The sequence below is a fragment of the Nilaparvata lugens genome, chromosome 9 (assembly GCF_014356525.2).
Source record: "Nilaparvata lugens isolate BPH chromosome 9, ASM1435652v1, whole genome shotgun sequence".
Classification (NCBI taxonomy): domain Eukaryota; kingdom Metazoa; phylum Arthropoda; class Insecta; order Hemiptera; family Delphacidae; genus Nilaparvata; species Nilaparvata lugens.
In genome coordinates, this window is record NC_052512.1 from 36,446,725 (window position 1) to 36,466,661 (window position 19,937).

A 19,937-nucleotide genomic window follows, 5' to 3' on the forward strand; every position below is an offset into this window, starting at 1 on the left:
GCTTATTTTAAACTAAGCTAGATAGCAGTCAGCCAGTACACAGATGAAAATAACAGAGAAATTGCATATCTTCCTGTGTTGTTGTGAAAATGATGTTATGGTGATATTCATATTGAACTGGAAAGCTTTGATATTGTCGAAATCAATGGTTGATTGGAACAATTTGAGGCACTAATCTCGGTTATTACACTCTTATCGATCTCTAGTAAACTGAAAGTTCAAACATTCATCAACAGAATTTATAGTGTGGGTGAAGCTCCATGATTGGTCATCAGCTGTTGACTAATAAAGCTAAACTGTATACGGCCAATGAAAGTAGAGCACACCCTTTATCAGTCATCAGATCATGGTCAATTGTAAGGCATTACTCACACTATTCATTCTGCTACTCCCGGAGCTTTATACCGGTAAATTGTAGCTGGAACACTTTGAACAATTGACAGTGTTCCCAGAACGAACACATTGATACTCACGTATTCCCTGGAGTAGTGCTTGTCGTGATGGGCAGTGCCCATGGCATGAGGCTGCTGTGTGACAATGGTGGAGGTGGAGTTGCGACTAGATCGTGAACGCAGCATGCGGTCCTTGGTGGGGGGACCTCCGCCACCCGCTCCACCCTTACCCCCACCACCACTCATCACCTGAAACACAAACAAAATAGTACAGTCTATTCTCAATAATACCATAGGCAAAATAAGGTTTGATGAGTAAAGCATGAAGAAAATATTGCAGAAGGAATAAGGAAATATCCCATGATGGGGGTTCAGTTTAGAGCCGCTAACTGTCTAGTGTCCTTCAAGACCCCAAGAGTGAAGCTCAAAGCACACAGGAGGCACCCCGCGCCATACCTTCTAATAGAAATCATCTGGTTAAATATTTAGTGTCGGTTACACAAAAGCCGGTTAAGTTTTAATCGTTATTAATTCCACGAGAACCAATCGGAGAAGCCGTCTTTTCAAAAAAAGCCTTTTCTGAATGGTTCTCGAGAAATAACCCAGGATTAAAATTTGACCGGCTTTTGTACAACCGGGCCTAAGGATGTGAGGGTGGCCACTAACGACACAGGACATGCATGATGAACATTTTATGTTCACCCAGTCGTCATTCATTGTTGTGTCATCACAGAAGAAGGCTAGGGATTATAGTTTTGGGATTAGGTTTTTGTATCTTCGATTTTTGTTGTTTATTTTTTCTCCACTACTCCAAGGATTATTTTTGTATCATCATAATTTGTAAATTTTCAGAAGTTGACTTATTGTTATTGATTGTTTACTTCATGTTAGAAGCCTCTCGCTGATGACAATACATGCATGATAAACATGTATGTTCATGCATGTTTATAATGCATATCCTACTGTTATTGGGCAGCCTAAATGTACGTTTTCGTTTATGCGAACTTATCCCACGTCAACCGCGACCGACCCGGAACGGCCCGACCCGGGCTCGAACAAAATGGCCGACTGCTTCTGTGTTAAATCATAGGAGCTTATTCGTTTATGCAAATTTTTCACTGCGGACCAAACTTCGTACGCAATCGAGTACGGCAGCACTCCTCGAGAAGCAGTCTCTCGGCCATCCGCAGGGAATTCTAACCTCAAACATCTCACAGAAGATCCAGCAGGCAACAGTCAAAGATAAGACCGGGATTAATTTAAAATGACTAAAAGGTTTAGTGAAATTGATGATGAAAAATTGATCGAAAATGTCAGAGAATACAGGATTTTATTTGATCACAAGCATCAAGAATCTATATATATAAAAGCGAAATGGCACTCACTCACTGACTGACTGACTGACTCACTCACTCACTCACTCACTCACTCACTCACTCACTCACTCACTCACTCACTCACTCACTCACTCGCATAACTAAAAATCTACCGGACCAAAAACGTTCAAATTTGGTAGGTATGTTCAGTTGGCCCTTTAGAGGCGCACTAAGAAATCTTTTGGCAATATTCCAACTCTAAGGGTTGTTTTTAAGTGTTTAAAGTTCGTCTTTTAGCATGTATATTCTTCTTCTCCCAATCTCTTAATTATAATTGAAATTTCCATATCATATGTTACTATAGAACTATAATCTAGATAGAGTACCTCTTCGAAACAGTTGCTTAACTGGCAACTAAATTAATAATTTTGTCAGGTTGGCATTAAGTTGAGTTGACTTTGTTAGGTTAGCACCAAGTTGAAGATTTAAATGCATTTATCGCGGAAAAATAATTGATTGGGCACTGCTACTTCAATCCTGGGAATATTATATTACTAGCCGTCAGGCTCGCTTCGCTCGCCATGTCCGTTTAGCCAGACGTTTAGTCTGAACCCCCGACTGGATTGTCCTAACATATGATAAAAATGCTCAAATGAAAAATGCAGGCGAGCGAAGCGAGCCTGCTGATCTCATTCTTGGACGATCCAGTCGGGGGTCCAGGGGGCGGAGCCCCCTGGCTAGACGTATATGGCGAGCGAAGCGAGCCTGACGGCTAGTATAGAAATATAATCAAGAAAAACAAAATTTGGGAAAAAAGTCACAGCAGATAAAACTGGTTAGAGAGAAGAATAATTCTATCGTAGACTTGGCTCAGGTTGGTGACATTGCGACCAAGCCGTGCAAACGAAAACGTTTCATCCGCAGTAGACCGCTGATTTTCAGCCATCTTGAAATTGAGCCCGACCCGGTCGCGGTTGACGTCGGGTGAGTTCGCATAGACGAAAACGTACCTTAAATGATTTAGAAGCGCTCTGGCCTTCATAAATATAGATGTTAGGGCAATGCTTTCAAAGCGTTTTTTCTAGCGCTTTCATACGAGTCGAAAGGGTAGGAAGCTCTCCAATCAGCTGATTCCCGAACGCCGACACAATCAGCCAATCGAAGAACTTCTTACTCTGCCGACTCGTCTGAAAACACCTGAAAGACGTCTACTTGAATCAAATGAAAAAACTTCAAGAAGGTGATTCAAGTTTCTGTTCTTGTTAATTTGACTTAAGTTTTCAAAGCAAAATAAAACTTAAATTCAAGGAAACTTGACTAATGTAGAGTCCCTTGATGACTGTTGGCTCGTGAAATTAAAGTAAGAATTATTAATACCTTTCGATATTGACATTAATCTACCGAATATCGGAGCACCGAGCTTCGCTCGTTACTTTTATTTATTGATAAACAGAACACAATTCTTTAAAATAATCGTGTTTATATTTTACAGCTGGCTATACGTCAGCTTATGAATTTCGGGGATGAGATATTTTGATTCTCCACAGACGCACTCGCTCACTCTTTTTATTATCCACAGACGACGAAAGTCTCAGCTGTTTTTCCAAGGATGAATTATCCTTTTAATGTCGTGCAGCGAGTTTTCCCAGGAATGAGACCTAGTGCAATCGAATTTTTATATCAAACCTACTATTTTCCAAATTTCGTGAAAATCGTTAGAGCCGTTTTCGAGATCCGTTGGACATAAATAACCATAAATAAATATAAATAACCTAATACAAAAATACAGAAATCGTTCGCTTAATATAAGAGGATAATATCAAAACATAAATATGTATGTATAAGAAATATCGACTCAAAAATATCGATGTATCGGAAATATCGACTCAAAAATATCGATGTATCGGAAAATAATACGTAGATTACCTGTAGTAAGTCAGCGTGCGAGGTGTAGCTGATGCGAGAGGCATGCGAGGTGTAGGAAGAGTGCCGACTGCCGAGGTTGGCGTAGTAGACAGGCACGACAATGGCCCCGTTCTCCTCGCTCATTGGCGTCACAGCATTCGAATCATCCGCGTAGGGCAAATGCTCCTGAAACACACGCCACACCCACTCACACACACACTGCACACTCTACACAACATTGACATCAAGAGACCCCCTGGGCTGGAGAACTCGCTCAAGAACTGTTGTATTGATCTCGGAGTTCACAACTTGTAATTATAAGAACATAGTTCAGCACGGAGGTAGAATGTACCATAGAAGGTAACTGAGTGTTGAAAAGTAATTAATGTATTCAAATGTGTCAGAGTATAGTGGAGCGGAGAAGGTAGAAAGTATCAAAAAGATGTCCTCAGCTGTTCTAATCTTCATTGGACTATTTATGTGCGGTATACTTATTGAACCAAAGTTTTTTCACTGTTCTGAATACTCTCTAGTCCTAAAGTAAAGTCCACATTATCATAGCAGTATTTGATTAACATTTGTTTTGCCATCCTTGTTTATCATTCGACAAAGCAGATAGTGCTATACTTTTCTAGCTATGTCACGTTGCCAGATCGTTTTCAACAAAGTAGATATAATCAATCAACGAAATATTTCATCTCAATTATGTAAATTAATCAAATAATTTGAAAAAAAATTATTGATGTTTAAAATATGACAGATCATTTTTCAAAGAAATGTATTTATTTTGTGTTTTATTCAATATAAGTTGAATTTATTCAATATTCAATACAGTTGCTTCTTAGGAAACTATTCTACAGGATTCTAGAGCTTTTAAAGGAATGTGCAGTCATCATTACAACATATATTACGGTATCAGTGACCGTCTATATAAGACGGTACTTCAGCATACTTCTATAGAAGACAGTGGCAATACCGAGAATCGGCAACGTTGTTCTCCCACCTTTCTTCATCGCAATTATAACGTGGGCCTCATTTTTGTATTTATTATATTTCATTTTATTTTTAAATGTATTTTTTTACAATGGAGTTGATTTACTGGCGAAGGCAATTTACCTGTGCGTCAAGGTAGGTGGACAGAACGAGAGGTTTTCGGTCTCCCCCAGGAGGAGCCGCCACGAACCGCGATCGGCCATTGCGCAACGTGAACTGATGTGAACCCCTCGAGCCACGCCTCAAGTTGAACGGCGAGCCGGGCAGACTCAAGCTAGGCTGCAAACGTCAATTCGAATGAAAGAATATGAGATTTATCAAATAGAATTAAAGTCCCTTTTTTCAATTGATAAAATAATAGATTGACAATACAAATTATCACAAAGATGTCCTCAGCTGTTCCAATCTTCATTGGACTATTTATGTGCGGTATACTTATTGAGCCAAACATTTTTCACTGTTCTGAATACTCTCTAGTCCTATAGTAAAGTCCACATTATCATGGCAGTATTTGATTAACATTTGTTTTGCCATCCTTGTTTATCATTCGAAAAAACAGATAGTGCTTTACTTTTCTAGCTATGTCACGTTGAAATATCGTTTTCAACAAAGTAGATATAATCAATCAACGAATTATTTCATCTCAATTATGTAAATTGATTATCAAATCATTTGAAAAAAATATCGATGTTTAAAATATGGCAGATCATTTTTCAAAGAAATGCATTTATTTTGTGTTTTATTCAATACAGTTGCTTCTTAGGAAACTATTCTACAGGATTCTAGAGCTTTTAAATGAATGTGCAGTCATCATTACAACATATATTACGGTATCAGTGACCGTCTATATAAGACGGTACTTCGGCATACTTCTATAGAAGACAGTGGCAATACCGAGAATCGGCAACGTTGTTCTTCCACCTTTCTTAATTGCAATTATAACGTTTTAAATGTATTTTTTTTACAATGGAGTTGATTGACTGACGTAAGCAATTTACCTGTGCGTCAAGGTAGGTGGACAGAACGAGAGGTTTTCGGTCTCCCCCAGGAGGAGCCGCCACGAACCGCGATCGGCCATTGCGCAACGTGAACTGATGTGAACCCCTCGAGCCACGCCTCAAGTTGAACGGCGAGCCGGGCAGACTCAAGCTAGGCTGCAAACGTCAATTCGAATGAAAGAATATGAGATTTATCAAATAGAATAATAGTCCCTTTTTTCAATTGATGAAATAATAGATTGACAATACAAATTATCACAGCTTCAGTGTTCACACCATCTTCAGGTTTGAAAAAAATAAAAATAAATGTTTTACTCGTTAAGATGAGATTTACTCATTCATTCAACACAACATATAATTATTACAGGAAATATACAGTCGTTGAAGTACATGTTATCAAAATATAAGTATCAGTGGAACCTCCATAATTTGTAGCTGACGGGATCAAACGTTTATCACATAGTCATTGAATATCGTCAAACAACATGTTAACAAAATATTAGTATCAGTATAGAATTCTCCATAATTCGAGACCAAGCGTTTAGAACGAATTATAGAGGCTATCTATGGTGGAGAACGAGTAGTATAAATAAATGAATAAATGAATAATGAAACATTCAATAGTGAATATCTTGATTGTATTGAATGGGACCATAGAGAAACAATAGCATAAGTAGATATCCCATGGTATAGGGAATTTATGTCGTAACTTTTACTGTTATCTCAAGCCGATTAAACTGTCGATTATTGTTAATTTTTACTGTTTTGTTGGGGTGAGAGTGTAGGAACGGCACAATTTGAGAGACTACCAGCGTCACACACCTGCATGGGAAAGAACTATGTGTACTATCTGCTTGGGATAACAGCAAAAGTTGCGACATAAACGCCCAATACCATGGGATATCTACTTACGCTATCGTTTCTCTATGGTGGGATATTCACAGCTCAACAGCAGCCAAAATTCATACATCGAGTCACTTTGAGTTAATTGGGTTACATCAATGAATGATGTGATGTCTAAAGAAACCAATCATATAAACCTAATAGCTGCCATGCCTAAATAAATGAAAAAATGGACTGTGTGTTTAATCGACAACACTGTTAAGTAGATCTAAGACAAGCTTTCACCTAAGGCATGCAATAATGCATGCAATGCCTAATTCAATGAATACTTATCTATCATGATCTTTCTACTCTCTTTTCACTGCTTTCAACTCACTGTTCTACTTCTTGTTACTGTTCTTCTTCTCCTTAATGTTAGGGTCAAGCCACATGGAGCGTTTTTTCAGGCGTTTTTACACTGGTGGCGGACGAGTAAGCAGGGCAGGATGCTTTCCGATTATCAGGATCTCTGCTGATTATCAGCTGATTGACTTGGTGTCGGTAATCAGCTGATAATCAGTCAATCGAAGAGCTTCCCGCCATCAGTGCAAAAACGCCTGAAAAAACAATCCAAGTGTCTTAGCACTTATTCTTCAGATCTTCTTCTTCTTCTTCTTCTTCTTCTTCCTCTTCATCTTCGTCTTCGTCTTCTATTTGATGTTCAACTTCTCACTTTACTGGAAATTGATTTAGTGTTGTAACAACCGAAACTATGCTCTGAATAAAACAAGTTGAGACTTGGACAAAATATCAATGATGCCAGATTGTGTAAGATTCTAGTCTTTTCATTCAGCTCATTATGACTGGATACATACGAATTGACAACACTGCACCGACCATGTTGTCAAATTTGATTTATCTTGTGTATGAAATTTCACTTAACAAGAATATTGTGTTCAAGTCTTAACTTGTTTTATTCAGAGTACAGTTCCTCCACTTTCAATATTATAACTTCATAATTTCACTTTCAATAATGCACTCTCAAATAATTCTACTTCCTCCACTTCCAAACTTCCGATTGAGCTCCATTTATCACGCTCGTAACTTAATTTTGTTTCCTATCCAAAGTAATCTAAAATATAATTTCTATGGGAGGGACTGAACATTAAACGAAAGTCATGCACTGTTCAATCTACATTATTTATGGAAAATATTTGGGGTTCAAACAGAAATCATTATGGGTGGAGATATAAATTGATGTTGTTTTCTATGACTAAACACTGTAATGACGTTGATGTAGTCTAGACACTGTGTTTCTATATAAATATTTAAAGAACACTTACTTTTTGACGAGAAATGAGAATGCATTTCACTGTTGGGGAGGATCTTCATCAGCCTGACACCAGGGGCGTTTGCTTTTTGGGGTTGGACTGTGTGGTCAAATTGTGTGAGGAGATTTCGACCAAGATTTGAACGACAAAGCAATTTTGAATCAAGCACGATCGCCTTGCGTTTAGACTATACAGACTTATAGACTTATGATTTATAATTTAGGTGAATTCCACATTTATTATAAATGGTATTGATGATTATTGAAGTGACAGTTCAGAGAATATTTGGGTTGATAGTATTAATTTGAATGCTCTAGACCAAAATTATAGAGCTAGGTGAATTTGTATTTATGACATACTTTTGAATATAAAACTGTTCAATTATGCAATTTTATAGGCAATATAAGTTATTTCATACATTTTTGAATTAAGTTTTGTGTTTTGAGTATTCAAGTATCCTAGAATCTGTATAGTGTCAGTGCAAAAAACTAATAAGTGATTGAGAATTGAAAACGAATTTAATAGGGATATCAAATTTCAAATGTTGGAACAGATGACGTGAAATGATTTTCTGGACAGTTATATTTGTATTATCCTTCCCTTGAGATATTCTAAGAAGAACGAACGATGCATGATACATTATTCATAGTTATTCTTTAGATGTATTCCTACAATTATTCAGGTAAACCTCTGCATACATGCCAAGTTCCGCATGTCAGTTAGGGTAAAAACGGCCGCCAGCTAAAGTCAAATATTCACGTAGAAACACAGTACATGAATTACAAAATATATATATATATAAATCTTGTGGACGTTGAAAGGTATGAAATAGGACGCTATCAACTGCTAATTAAACAATATTTCATCATTCCTTCATTCTTATACATTCCCATGCAAGATGGACTACCAGAAACTATTCAAAACACTAATGAGCTGATGATATACTTATTAAATATGAAGGCCTATATTATTATTCAAGAAGTTTTATCATACAGTTTTAGATATTGAATATTTGTGAGCATTGTGGGGTTTAAAATAGAACGCTGTTAATTAGACAATATTGTTTATCATTCCTTCATTCTTATACATTCCCATGCAAGATGAACTATCATAAACTATTTAAAACACTAATGATCTGATGATATACTTATAGAAATATGTATATTATTATTCAGCTCAACAATGTCTCAGGCCTTGAAGAATTTCATGAAGGCCATGATCAATTCAAATAATAGTAAAGGTTAGATGATTTAATGCTATTATACCTACGACTTCGTAGATAAAAATACTCAATGTGACAACCATAATGAAATTTCGATTTTTTTAACTACTCCATTATGAAATTATTTGAAATCTTGCATGCCTAGTTTGTTGTCATGTAGATACAGAAAAGAGAGCGCGAACGAGTGAGAGAGAGAGAATATTGTTCAAAAGGCCAGACCGCAATCATGAGGAATCCATTTCATGCAAAAAATGTAATGGAGAGAATATTTTCCATATAATATAGATGTGATATTCAGAAAAATAATTTCATGTATTCCAGCTATAAATTGTAGGGCAAAAAATTATGAGATGCAACCTTTACACAGTGCCAAATTATATTATAGTGAGGAGCACTTAATAATGACAGTATTTGTTAAACATTGGTGTTGCTATCCTTGTCTATCATTCGACAAAGCAGATAGCGCTATTACTCTCCGCAACGTTGTCAGATTTATTTTTAAAATTGTAGAAATATAATCAATTGAATAAATATTTAATCTCAATTATGGAAATTAATTTATTCAATCACTGAAAAAAAATATTTTCTCGACGAATAAAATATGATTGATTATTATGAGCAAGAATGAACATTTAATATTACATCAGATATGCCGGTATCAGCTATCCTCTATGGAAGACAGTTACTAGGCAGAGAATCGGCAACGCAGTTTGCCTACCTTTTCTCACTGCCTTTATAACGTTTGATTCACTATGGCTGTTTGATAATATTTTTTCTTCATTCTCATTGACACAAGCCATAAGAAACATGATTAGTGTATTAGTATTCAACTATACATTAGTTTTTGAAAAATTTGGCACAGGCGTATATGTAACAAATGGACTCGCGACCACCCTTAATACACTGCCAGCTCATCTATACTATAATAAAAGAAAGAATTGGCTTATACACGTACGGGATAGGAGAATTATGTTTGACGCATCGTCACGTCTGAACCACTGGACTGTTTAACTTGAAATTTTGCATATAAATTCTTAATTAACCGAGGATGGTTATAGGCCTATTTTAAAATTTTCAAAATTTCATTACGTCAAGTTTTCAGTTTGTCAAATCGTATGAATCGTACTATGTGAATATGTTATAGGGTCCGGGCTCAGTCGTTGAATTCAAGTAAAGCTTAGGAATTCTCATTTAAGCATTCAAGACAAGAAAATATAATTGCTGGATGCTAGATGTAAAGAAAAAATACTGTAAGCGAGGTAAAACTACATACCTCTGTCTGACTGTCCTGTAAATTAAAATAAAGCTAGTTTATAATTTATGATTGATCTTGAGGAATTCGAACCCTACAAGAGAAAGTTGATTACTAGAAACTGGGTAACGAATAATATAGTTGATTGTCTCACTGACTTCAGATGTTGTCAAAAAATCTACTTTATTTCAATAAAAATTATTATTTAACTGGAGCATGCTTTCGTGTGTGCTCACACATCATCAGCATATATATATATATATAGTATTCCCAATACTATAACGAGGTGTTCTATATTGAGATTCCACTATATAATAAAATTGTATAGTAAAAAAAGCAAAGTCTTCTCTTTCTGCTGGTGATGCCATTAATACTTGAATGTGTATTTTTATGAGTCATTATTATTTTGTTTTTTACTGTATATTCATTTCCATTTTTATATTAATATTGTAGACAGATCTGTGGAGATTGAAAATTAGCCTTTTTAAAATGTCTCTGACAATTTGTTCAGATTGTCAATCTGATTTGTGAAAATTCCTTCCATCAGACCATCTTTGTAAATGTTCGGAGAGAATGGAACTTGAATGGAATATGAGTTTTGATTTAATATTCTTCTCAGTAAAACTATGAGTATATTGATTTTTTCTATTGGAAGCTTATTTGAATTTGAACTTACCGCGCTAACTTTCCTAACAATGGCGCCGGCAGGTGGACCCGTGGCGGGACGCTGTGATTGGCTGAGCGAGTCGGTCGATCGCAGTGACATCTTTTCGCGATTGTTGTCGTCGTGATTCTGTCGCTCCTGGCCAACAAACAATTCGTAGCTGCAAAGAAATAAAATAAATAGATTGAGAAAAAATTGTATTTTGACACCTGAAAATGGGATGCATACCCAAAACAAGTACTATCTGAATTACTAGTTCTGTTGGGTGCTATAATCCAGGCAATAACTGCTCAAGAAAGGGTATTAGAAGGAAATGTTTGGAAGACACTTTTTGACCCCACATTTATGTTTTGTGTAATAAGGGCGAATATCTCGGAGACTCAGGGAAACATCACAAAGCTCCACTAAACAAAAGAAATGCAATTTCCTGATCACTTAATCACAGGGGTAGGGGATGAGGACTTTTGATATGTTCACCTGCTAACTAATTCCAACAATGCTGCAAAGTCAAAAATTGTGTTCAGAGCATTCTCTCAAAATTCCTTTGTCAATAATTGGTTTATTGTTGCAAAACTGAAGATTTCATACTCAAGACGAGAGATGCTGTAACAGTCGTATAGAAATGCGTGATATTGTGAAATCAAGCATTAAATTTAGGAGACTCTGATACTCTATAAGTTCATAATCATCAAATAGTTTCTCCATCGATTTTTAAAAAGTTATGATAGCAAAAATAGCAGAGCATTGGCGGCAAAAGTGTTTTCCTTCACCTACTGTCTAAAGTACTTACTTTACTCCCTGAAACATAATACTGAAGAGTCACTTTTTCGCCTTCGGGACTAAAAACAGAAAAACTCCCTAAATAGAAACTCAAGTGATGAATATTGTAGGCAATTATCTAAGCTTCAATTCTTTATGAAACAGTCATATCCGTAAGATGCATAGTTTTCGAGTTATTTGAGAGAAACCAAGAAATGGTACCTTTGAAAAATGAAAGTATTTTTATTAAGTATGAATAACTACCACAATATTACCTACACTACTACTCAGAAAGCATATTCTTATCTTTTGTTAAGTTTTATCTGAAAATAAACTCATTCATTCATTCACCTGTGACAGGAAAAACTAGAGGTGGACTTAGCAACTCCAGCGGCGTTATCAGCCGCACCCGCGGCTTCGCCCGCCGCGATTCCGGCCGCCGCGGCTAGAGTCGCGTTTTCCGCGTCAACGACTGCCTGCGCCGCTGCTTGAGCCGCCGCGGCTCGTGCTTGCCTCTTATTCTCACGAGCGGCCGCTTGTTCTTCCGCTTCCTGAAAACACAATTCGACTATTATTTTTCATATCTCCAAGAAAACACTATTCGACTTTCATTGTCCGTATCATCATAACATGATAGGAAATAAGGACCAAGACACACAAAGCGTTTCTTCAGGCATTGTCAGACGAGACAGCAGGACTCCGATTGGGTGATTGGGTTGAAAATTAGCTGATAATCAGCCAATCGGGGAGCTTCCGTGTTTGAAACGCTTGAAAAAACGCTTCGTGTGGCTTGGCCTCAATAGTTTAACTAATTAATAGAGGATTGTAGCTAATGGAGGATTTTGAGAACTTATAGATTATTTTATATCCTCTCTGGTATCACAAACAATCATGCAGCAAAATCAAAAAGCTACAAGAGGAATCATTATTGTTACTAAATATTCAGGCTACATTAGTTTACAGATTGAAGTCTACATGTGTTAATCTACAGAGAGTTTTTCTAGTCATGTTACGCTATTTTAAGTGTGTGTTTTGTTTTATTTCTGATAAGGGAAAATTTTATTTTGCGCATGAAGTTGGTAGCCCTACTCGATCAGAATTCACATGACAGTGCTAGTCGATAGAGGCTATTTCCGTTATGTTTCAGTATATATTGGGATATTCGTTGTTATACAGGGGTAAAAAATTGCCAACGAACTCGCAAAATATTTGTTATATTATAGAGGGTCTGATACGTATTTTATTCACTAAATAGAGGTTCAGTTTACTATTTTTGAGTACATTTGGACTGTTGTATGAATTATTATTAGAAGCGTTTTGAGCTCCATCCTGTGATACTTTCCTATAAGTTGTGTAATTCTGAATGACTGAATTCTGGAAGACGTTCTCAAGTGAATTGAAAAATAACACGTTATACCGGGTGATTCGTTACAAAGAAGTTCCACTATATAGTATAGAGACAATCAGATAAGAGAGAGGGAGAGAGCACTTACTCTCAACGCTTCTTCTTCAGCCGCTTCTTCTTCTTCAGCTTTCTTCTGCAATTCGTCGTATGACATGGCGACAATGGCCAAGATCAAGTTCACAAGGTAGAACGAGCCTAAAAATATAATCACTATAAAGAACAGCATGTGCCACGGTCCAGCCGATCTCAGCACCTGCGAACAAAACAATTGAACAAGTTGAATTGTCGGTCCCGACTAATATATAACAGTTGTGAAATATATAAACATCATATGCTGCTCAAACAGTTTTATGAAGAAATTTGAATGTTCAATGTCAATGATCAGTGTTACTACCATTTGTCACACGGCACTTATCAAGTCTATTATAGTGGAATACTAGTAGTTCTGTTAACAGTGGACCACACGCAGTTAACAACCACAGCATCCTTCAATACTGTCCATCAGAGTCAAAATTCTGTCCTGTCGTGTCGTCTCGCCGATATATCGGTGTCGGTGTAAAAACAGCTAATGGCTGGTTGGGTTTGTGTATCGACAATGCTAATCATCTGTTCTGAACAATCATCACCAAAAGCGAATTTCCCACAACACCTACTAGTCCAGTCAATAAAGACATAAAAAAGAGGATGGACTTGCAATTATTTACTGTATATTATAGTTCTCATTTTTTAATATATTGTTTAAATACATAAGAGGAGTCTAGAACCAATTTTTCATGCAAAATTTTTCTTGTGCTAGATACAGAGTGGCTCAAAAACCACCACGTGTTTTCTATCCATTTTCCATAGTGCTCTATAGAGAGGTCCATGCTATAATGGCAGTGTTTATTTATAGATTATATTGATCTTTTGTCTATCATTTAACAAAGCGGATAGCGCTATCTCTTTCTCGATTTGCTCTGTTGTCAGATTGCTTTTTAACAATGTAGAATTAATAATTAATTAACAAAATATTTTCCGCCACACTTGGATGTAATGAGCTGGTTTACATGCGTCATATGGAGGCCGAAAGTGATTGTTTTCCGACCAGGCCGGTAAAACTTTACGGCCCTAGGGCTGTAAAATGACCTTGAATAACAGCTGATCGTGTCCGATCTCACAAAAATCATAGAGAGATAATCTCATAACGACTGTAATAATCTATATAATTATGTATCGTGAATCGCGGTATCATGTCTATAATATATTTTATAAATATTACTGTTTCATAATTTAATATTTATTATTGTGTTTTTGATATCAAACAATAGAATACGATGATATCTCCATAGCCTCAACAATATAATGTTGGCTGCATTGTCCATTGTCAGAAAGGTACGTATCGCAAGTATTTAAAAGTGAAGAATCGAATTTGAAATCAAAGTACAATAATTGTATCAATATTTAAAAGTGAGGTAGAGTAATAATTGTTTCTTTTTTATTATCGAATTCCACTTCTTAATGCAATACAATCAACAATAATAATAGGAAAATACAGCAGAGATCTGAAGTTTAAGGTAAGCCTACTGGTGAAACTCAGCCTTGACTGAAAAATTCCTAGTAATTTTTCCGTAATTCATTATTAAAACTTTTAGATGATTTTTCTTCAATATCAAACCATATAGAGAAAACATTAGGCCCACTCAAGATTGAATCTTCGAATGTTTTCTCTATGATTTAACTATTTTCAGAGCAATATTTTGTTGTGAAAATGCCGGCAAACCGGCTTCAAGTTTGCCGGTATACACTATATTATAGTAGCCTACTTAATAAGCCTGTAACTTACAGGCCCCTACTGGCCGAGAGCGTAAAGGCGTAATACATCAGAACTCAATGCTCAGTGAATTACAAACATGATCTAGGTTCGAACCTCGGTCAATGACATTTTTTTTGTCGATGAATTTCGACTTTTATTAGCTATTTTTTATATTAGTTACCGTAATTTTCAATTTTTTAGATATATTTTGAGACAAGTTGTGAAATATGCAATTATATTAATTTTTTAATCACATTATTTCAAAATAGTAATGAAAATTCTATTCATCCATCTATCCATGAGATATTGCACCAGGAGCAAAGCGCGAGCTATAAAAATTCAAACAATTATTCGAAATATTAATAGTATAAAAATATTGTCACTATTGTGAATTATTAATTAGTAGCCTAATATTGAAATTAATTGACAGTGAAAGTTGTCATAACCAAGATTCAAACTATCAAAATAGGATGTTTGAATTTTATTTATTTTTCAATTTCAATGGGATATTTATTTTTCAATGGGAAGTTTTTTTTGGTGTGGCGAAAAATAGCGTTCGCAACACGGGCAAAAATGTTTTTCCGGCTCTCGAACGCTTCAAGTTCTCGACTTCGTCTCGAACTTGAAAACCGCGATCTCGAGCCGGAAAACGTACATTTTCGACCCTAGGTGCGAAATATACTATAATCTTGATTATGAAAAATTCATTATGAAATACTTGAAAAATATAATCTTGCTTGATAAAATATAATTGATTTTTTTAAACGAGAATGAACAGTTAATATTACATCAATGAACCGGTATCAATTACCCTCCATAGAAGGCATTGACAAGACAGATGATCGGCAACGTTGTTCTCCCATCTTTCTCCACTGCCACTATACAATCTGAGACCAGGAAGAGCATTCTATCTCAAGTTCAAATTCAAATTTATTTGTTCCTTGAACAAATTCATATATAGAGTAACATAATATCTACAAGAATAAAGTTATCAATTGTTATCAATTGTATCTGATATAGATCTTCAGGTACACCTGACAACAATGCTCCTTGTATTTATTTATTCATAAAAACACTCCACTCACATAGACTTTTTTTTAACAAATTAATAGAAACAATATAAAAATCTTGTAGTACCTTTTTTTAAACTTTAAATAGTTCAACAACTAGTCTCGACCCTAACTTAGGTCATTTTCAAGTTCTTGAACTATTTTTAAGTTTTTAAAAAATAAAGGGTACCTACTGCAAGATTTTTATATTGTTTTTATTATTTATTCATTTATTGGGCAGATCAAACAATACAATAGTCAGAAAAGAAAAAACAGACTATTGCCCATACCTTTCTCTATTTCTAAATTTTAACTCTAAACGTCCAAATATTAGGATAGTTCTTAGAATATATATATTATTACTAGCCGTCACGCTCGCTTCGCTCGCCATATCCGTCTAGCCAGGGGCCTCCGCCCCCTGGACCCCCGACTGGATCGTCCAGAAATGAGATCATCAGGCACGCTTCGCTCGCCTGCATTTTTCATTTGAGCATGCTTCATTCCATCAGAAAGTCAAAGTACTGAGAAAACGCAGAGAAACGCTGATTTTGGGTGTATCTTTGATGAAATATTAAAGTTACCTCATCACAACATTTTTAGACCCTACCTAGACCTCTGTCTAAAATTTAGACATTTTCTGTCTATTACTTGATGAAAGAACTGAGAAAACACAAATAAAAAACGCTAATTTTGGGCGTATCTTTGGCGTTATTTCAAATTCCTTTTAACACAACATTATTACACCCTAGCTTAGCTTTTGTGCAAAATTTGAACAATTTCTGTTCATTTGTTCTCGATAAATCTGAGAAAAAGCAAAAAAACGCTAATTTTGGGCGTATCTTTGACGTTATTGCAAATTCCTTCTAACACAACATTATTACACCCTAGCTGAGCTTCTGTACTAAATTTGAACATTTTCTGTTCATTTGTTCTCGATAAAGCTCTAAAAAACGCTGGAAAATTTTGGACGTATCTTTGTAAATTTTTCCAAATCCGTTCTTAGTGCGCCTCTAAAGGGCCAACTAAACATACCTACCAAATTTGAACGATTTTGGTCCAGTAGATTTTTAGTTCTGCGAGTGAGTGAGTGATTCAGTCAGTCAGTCAGTCAGTGAGTGCCATTTCGCTTTTATATAATTATAGATAGATAGATATTATTTTGAATTCATAATGGATAACTACCACATTATCACACTGTGATGATATTGAATCATCATATGACTAGTGTTTTTCTTCTTATGTTTCTGTTATCAGATGTTGAACTATTTATTCTAATTTTTAATCTGTTATGAATTCATTACTGATCAATAAAGCCTAGAATGCAGAGGTTTTTCATTACAATTTATTGATCAGTAATCTAAAATCATCAAATCAATTCATCTTATCAAATACGAGTCAATCAATTTCTATTCTCTATTTCACAATTTCTATTCAACAACAAATGTATAATCTTCAAATCTTTTCTGGAAACGAAAACTGAAAATTCGCGTTACGATGGACAAATTTTTGAAACCAGACAAGTTTGATGGTGATCCGAATTCTCCAACAGCTCTACAAGAATGGAACTTCTGGCTAAAGACTTTTGAGAATTTCATCGCAACTTTTGACGAAGAAGACATCGATGATGAAAGTAAGTTGCGGTTGCTTACCAACTTTCTATCTCATTCTGTTTATCAAACAATTGCCGACAAAAATTCATATACTTCTGCTATTGACGCACTAAAATCTGCATATGTAAAACCAATAAATGAAATATTCGCTAGACATAAATTGGCAACTAGAAAACAGTCTTCAGATGAGACAATTGACCAATATAACCAAGCTTTACAACAACTGAGTAAGAATTGTGGGTTTGCAGATGTTGATTCTGAAACTCATAGGAAAACATACATTCGTGATTCATTTATCCGGGGCCTCAGCTCTCATCAGATAAGACTGAGACTTTTGGAGTTTGACAAGCTAACTCTTCATGAAGCTATTGAAAAAGCACGTGCCTTGGAATCTGCCAGAAATCAATCAGCTTCTTACTCTTCTGAAATAACTCTTAATGCCACTTCAAATAATTCTTCAGAAAATTCATGTAAAGAAACAAATTTGTCAGTTGTAAAAACTGGAAGCTCAAGTTTTCAAAAATGTTATTTTTGTGGTCGTCAGCGACATAAAACACGTCAGCAGTGCCCTGCACTAAATGACTCATGCGAAAAATGCCAGAAAATAGGTCATTGGAAAAATGTCTGCAAATCTACTAAAACTTCTTCATCTTCGGCGCTTATTGCAGCCTCTACTGTTCTTGAAAATGCTACAGTACAAGCTCAGGTAAACAACATTCCTACTTCTGCTTTGATAGATACAGGAAGCTCTGAGACATTTATTTCACACTGTTTTGCTAAAAAATGTGGACTTGAAATGTACCCTACAACTGGTGCAGTGTCCATGGCTTCAACATCACTAAGAAAGAACATTTCCTTTTATTGTGTAGCTCATTTAGAATTTTCAGGTCAACATTACCCCAAAACAAAATTCAGTGTATTGCCTGATTTGTGTGCTAATGTTATTGTAGGACATGACTTACTTAATCAACACTCTGAACTTAGAGTTTCATTTGGAGGAACTAAACCCCCATTGACTATCAATTATCTGGCTCCAGCAAAGATAGAACCTCCACCACTTTTTGAGTTTTTAACTAAAGACATTAAACCTATAATTACTAAATCCCGAAAGCATTCTCTTGAAGACACTAGTTTCATGGAGAAAGAAATTGAGAAACTGCTAGCTGATGGAATTATTGAAGAAAGCAGGTCTCCCTGGAGAGCTCAAGCATTTGTAGTGAAGAACGAAAATCACAAAAAGCGAATGGTAATAGACTATTCTCAAACTATTAACCGATACACACACCTTGACGCATATCCCCTCCCTAGCCTTGAAGATATTGTTTCTAAGGTCTCAAAAAACTCTGTATTCACCACTATTGACTTGAAAAGCGCTTACCACCAGGTACCCCTACGAGAAAAAGATCAACCTTTCACTGCATTTGAGGCATGTGGCCGTTTGTATCAATTTCGAAGGCTTGCTTTTGGTCTGACAGATGGTGTACCCACTTTTCAGCGAGTCATTGATAATGTTATTAATAATGAAAAACTTGAAAAAACGTATGCATACCTGGATGATGTGACAATATGTGGTAAGAATCAGAAGGAACATGATTTGAATCTCAAAAAATTCTTAGATGCAGTACAAAAATATAATTTTACAATCAATACAGAAAAAAGCAAATATTCACTTACTTCAATAAGCTTGCTTGGCTATAAAATTGAAAATGGGACAATTTCTCCTGACCCTGAACGTCTGAAACCATTGCTCAATCTTCCACCCCCAGATAATAGAAAGGCTCTTGAGCGAACAATTGGAATGTTGGCACACTATTCCAAATGGATATCCAATTATTCAAATAAAGCTAAACGGCTTCTTACAGCAAAGACCTTTCCTTTGACTTCTGAAGCTATAGCTGACTTCAATCAACTCAAAACTGAGATTTCTGAGGCAGTAGTTAGTACAATTGACGACTTTGAACCTTTTGTGGTTGAAACAGATGCATCTGATTTTTCAATTTCAGCTGTCCTATCACTGTGTGGACGTCCAGTAGCATTCTTTTCTCAGAAGCTGAATGATAGTGAGCGTAAACATTCATCCATTGAAAAAGAGGCTTTTGCTATTGTGTGTGCTCTTAAAAAGTGGAGACATTTCTTACTTGGAAGATTCTTCAAAATTATCACTGACCAGCGCTCTGTATCATTCATGTTTGATATGACTCATCAAAATAAAATAAAAAATGAAAAAATACAACGATGGCGATTGGAGATGTCATGCTACAATTACGAAATAATTTACAGACCAGGAAAGGACAACCAAGTAGCAGATGCACTTTCCAGAGTGTGTAATGCAACTCAAACCGATAAATTACACTCCCTACACTGTGACTTGTGTCACCCTGGAGTGACCAGAATGATTCATTGGGTAAGAACTCATAATTTACCCTA

General features: G+C 35.9%; 1 protein-coding gene across 2 annotated transcripts in view; it reads right to left on the reverse strand.

Annotated features, from left to right (window-relative positions):
• The window catches only part of LOC111053236 (sodium channel protein para), a 265,185-nt gene that overhangs the window by 96,100 nt on the left and 149,148 nt on the right, over positions 1-19,937 (reverse strand). The window contains exons 13-19 of one of the 2 annotated variants that reach the window (XM_039435819.1): positions 13,148-13,312; positions 12,006-12,205; positions 10,908-11,055; positions 10,253-10,267; positions 5,605-5,760; positions 3,635-3,799; positions 474-641 (exon numbers count right to left, since the gene is read on the reverse strand). In XM_039435819.1, the coding sequence (XP_039291753.1) occupies positions 474-641; positions 3,635-3,799; positions 5,605-5,760; positions 10,253-10,267; positions 10,908-11,055; positions 12,006-12,205; positions 13,148-13,312 (1,017 nt within the window). The remainder of the gene's footprint in view (positions 1-473; positions 642-3,634; positions 3,800-5,604; positions 5,761-10,252; positions 10,268-10,907; positions 11,056-12,005; positions 12,206-13,147; positions 13,313-19,937) is intronic. The other variant, XM_039435820.1, reaches the window with a different exon arrangement.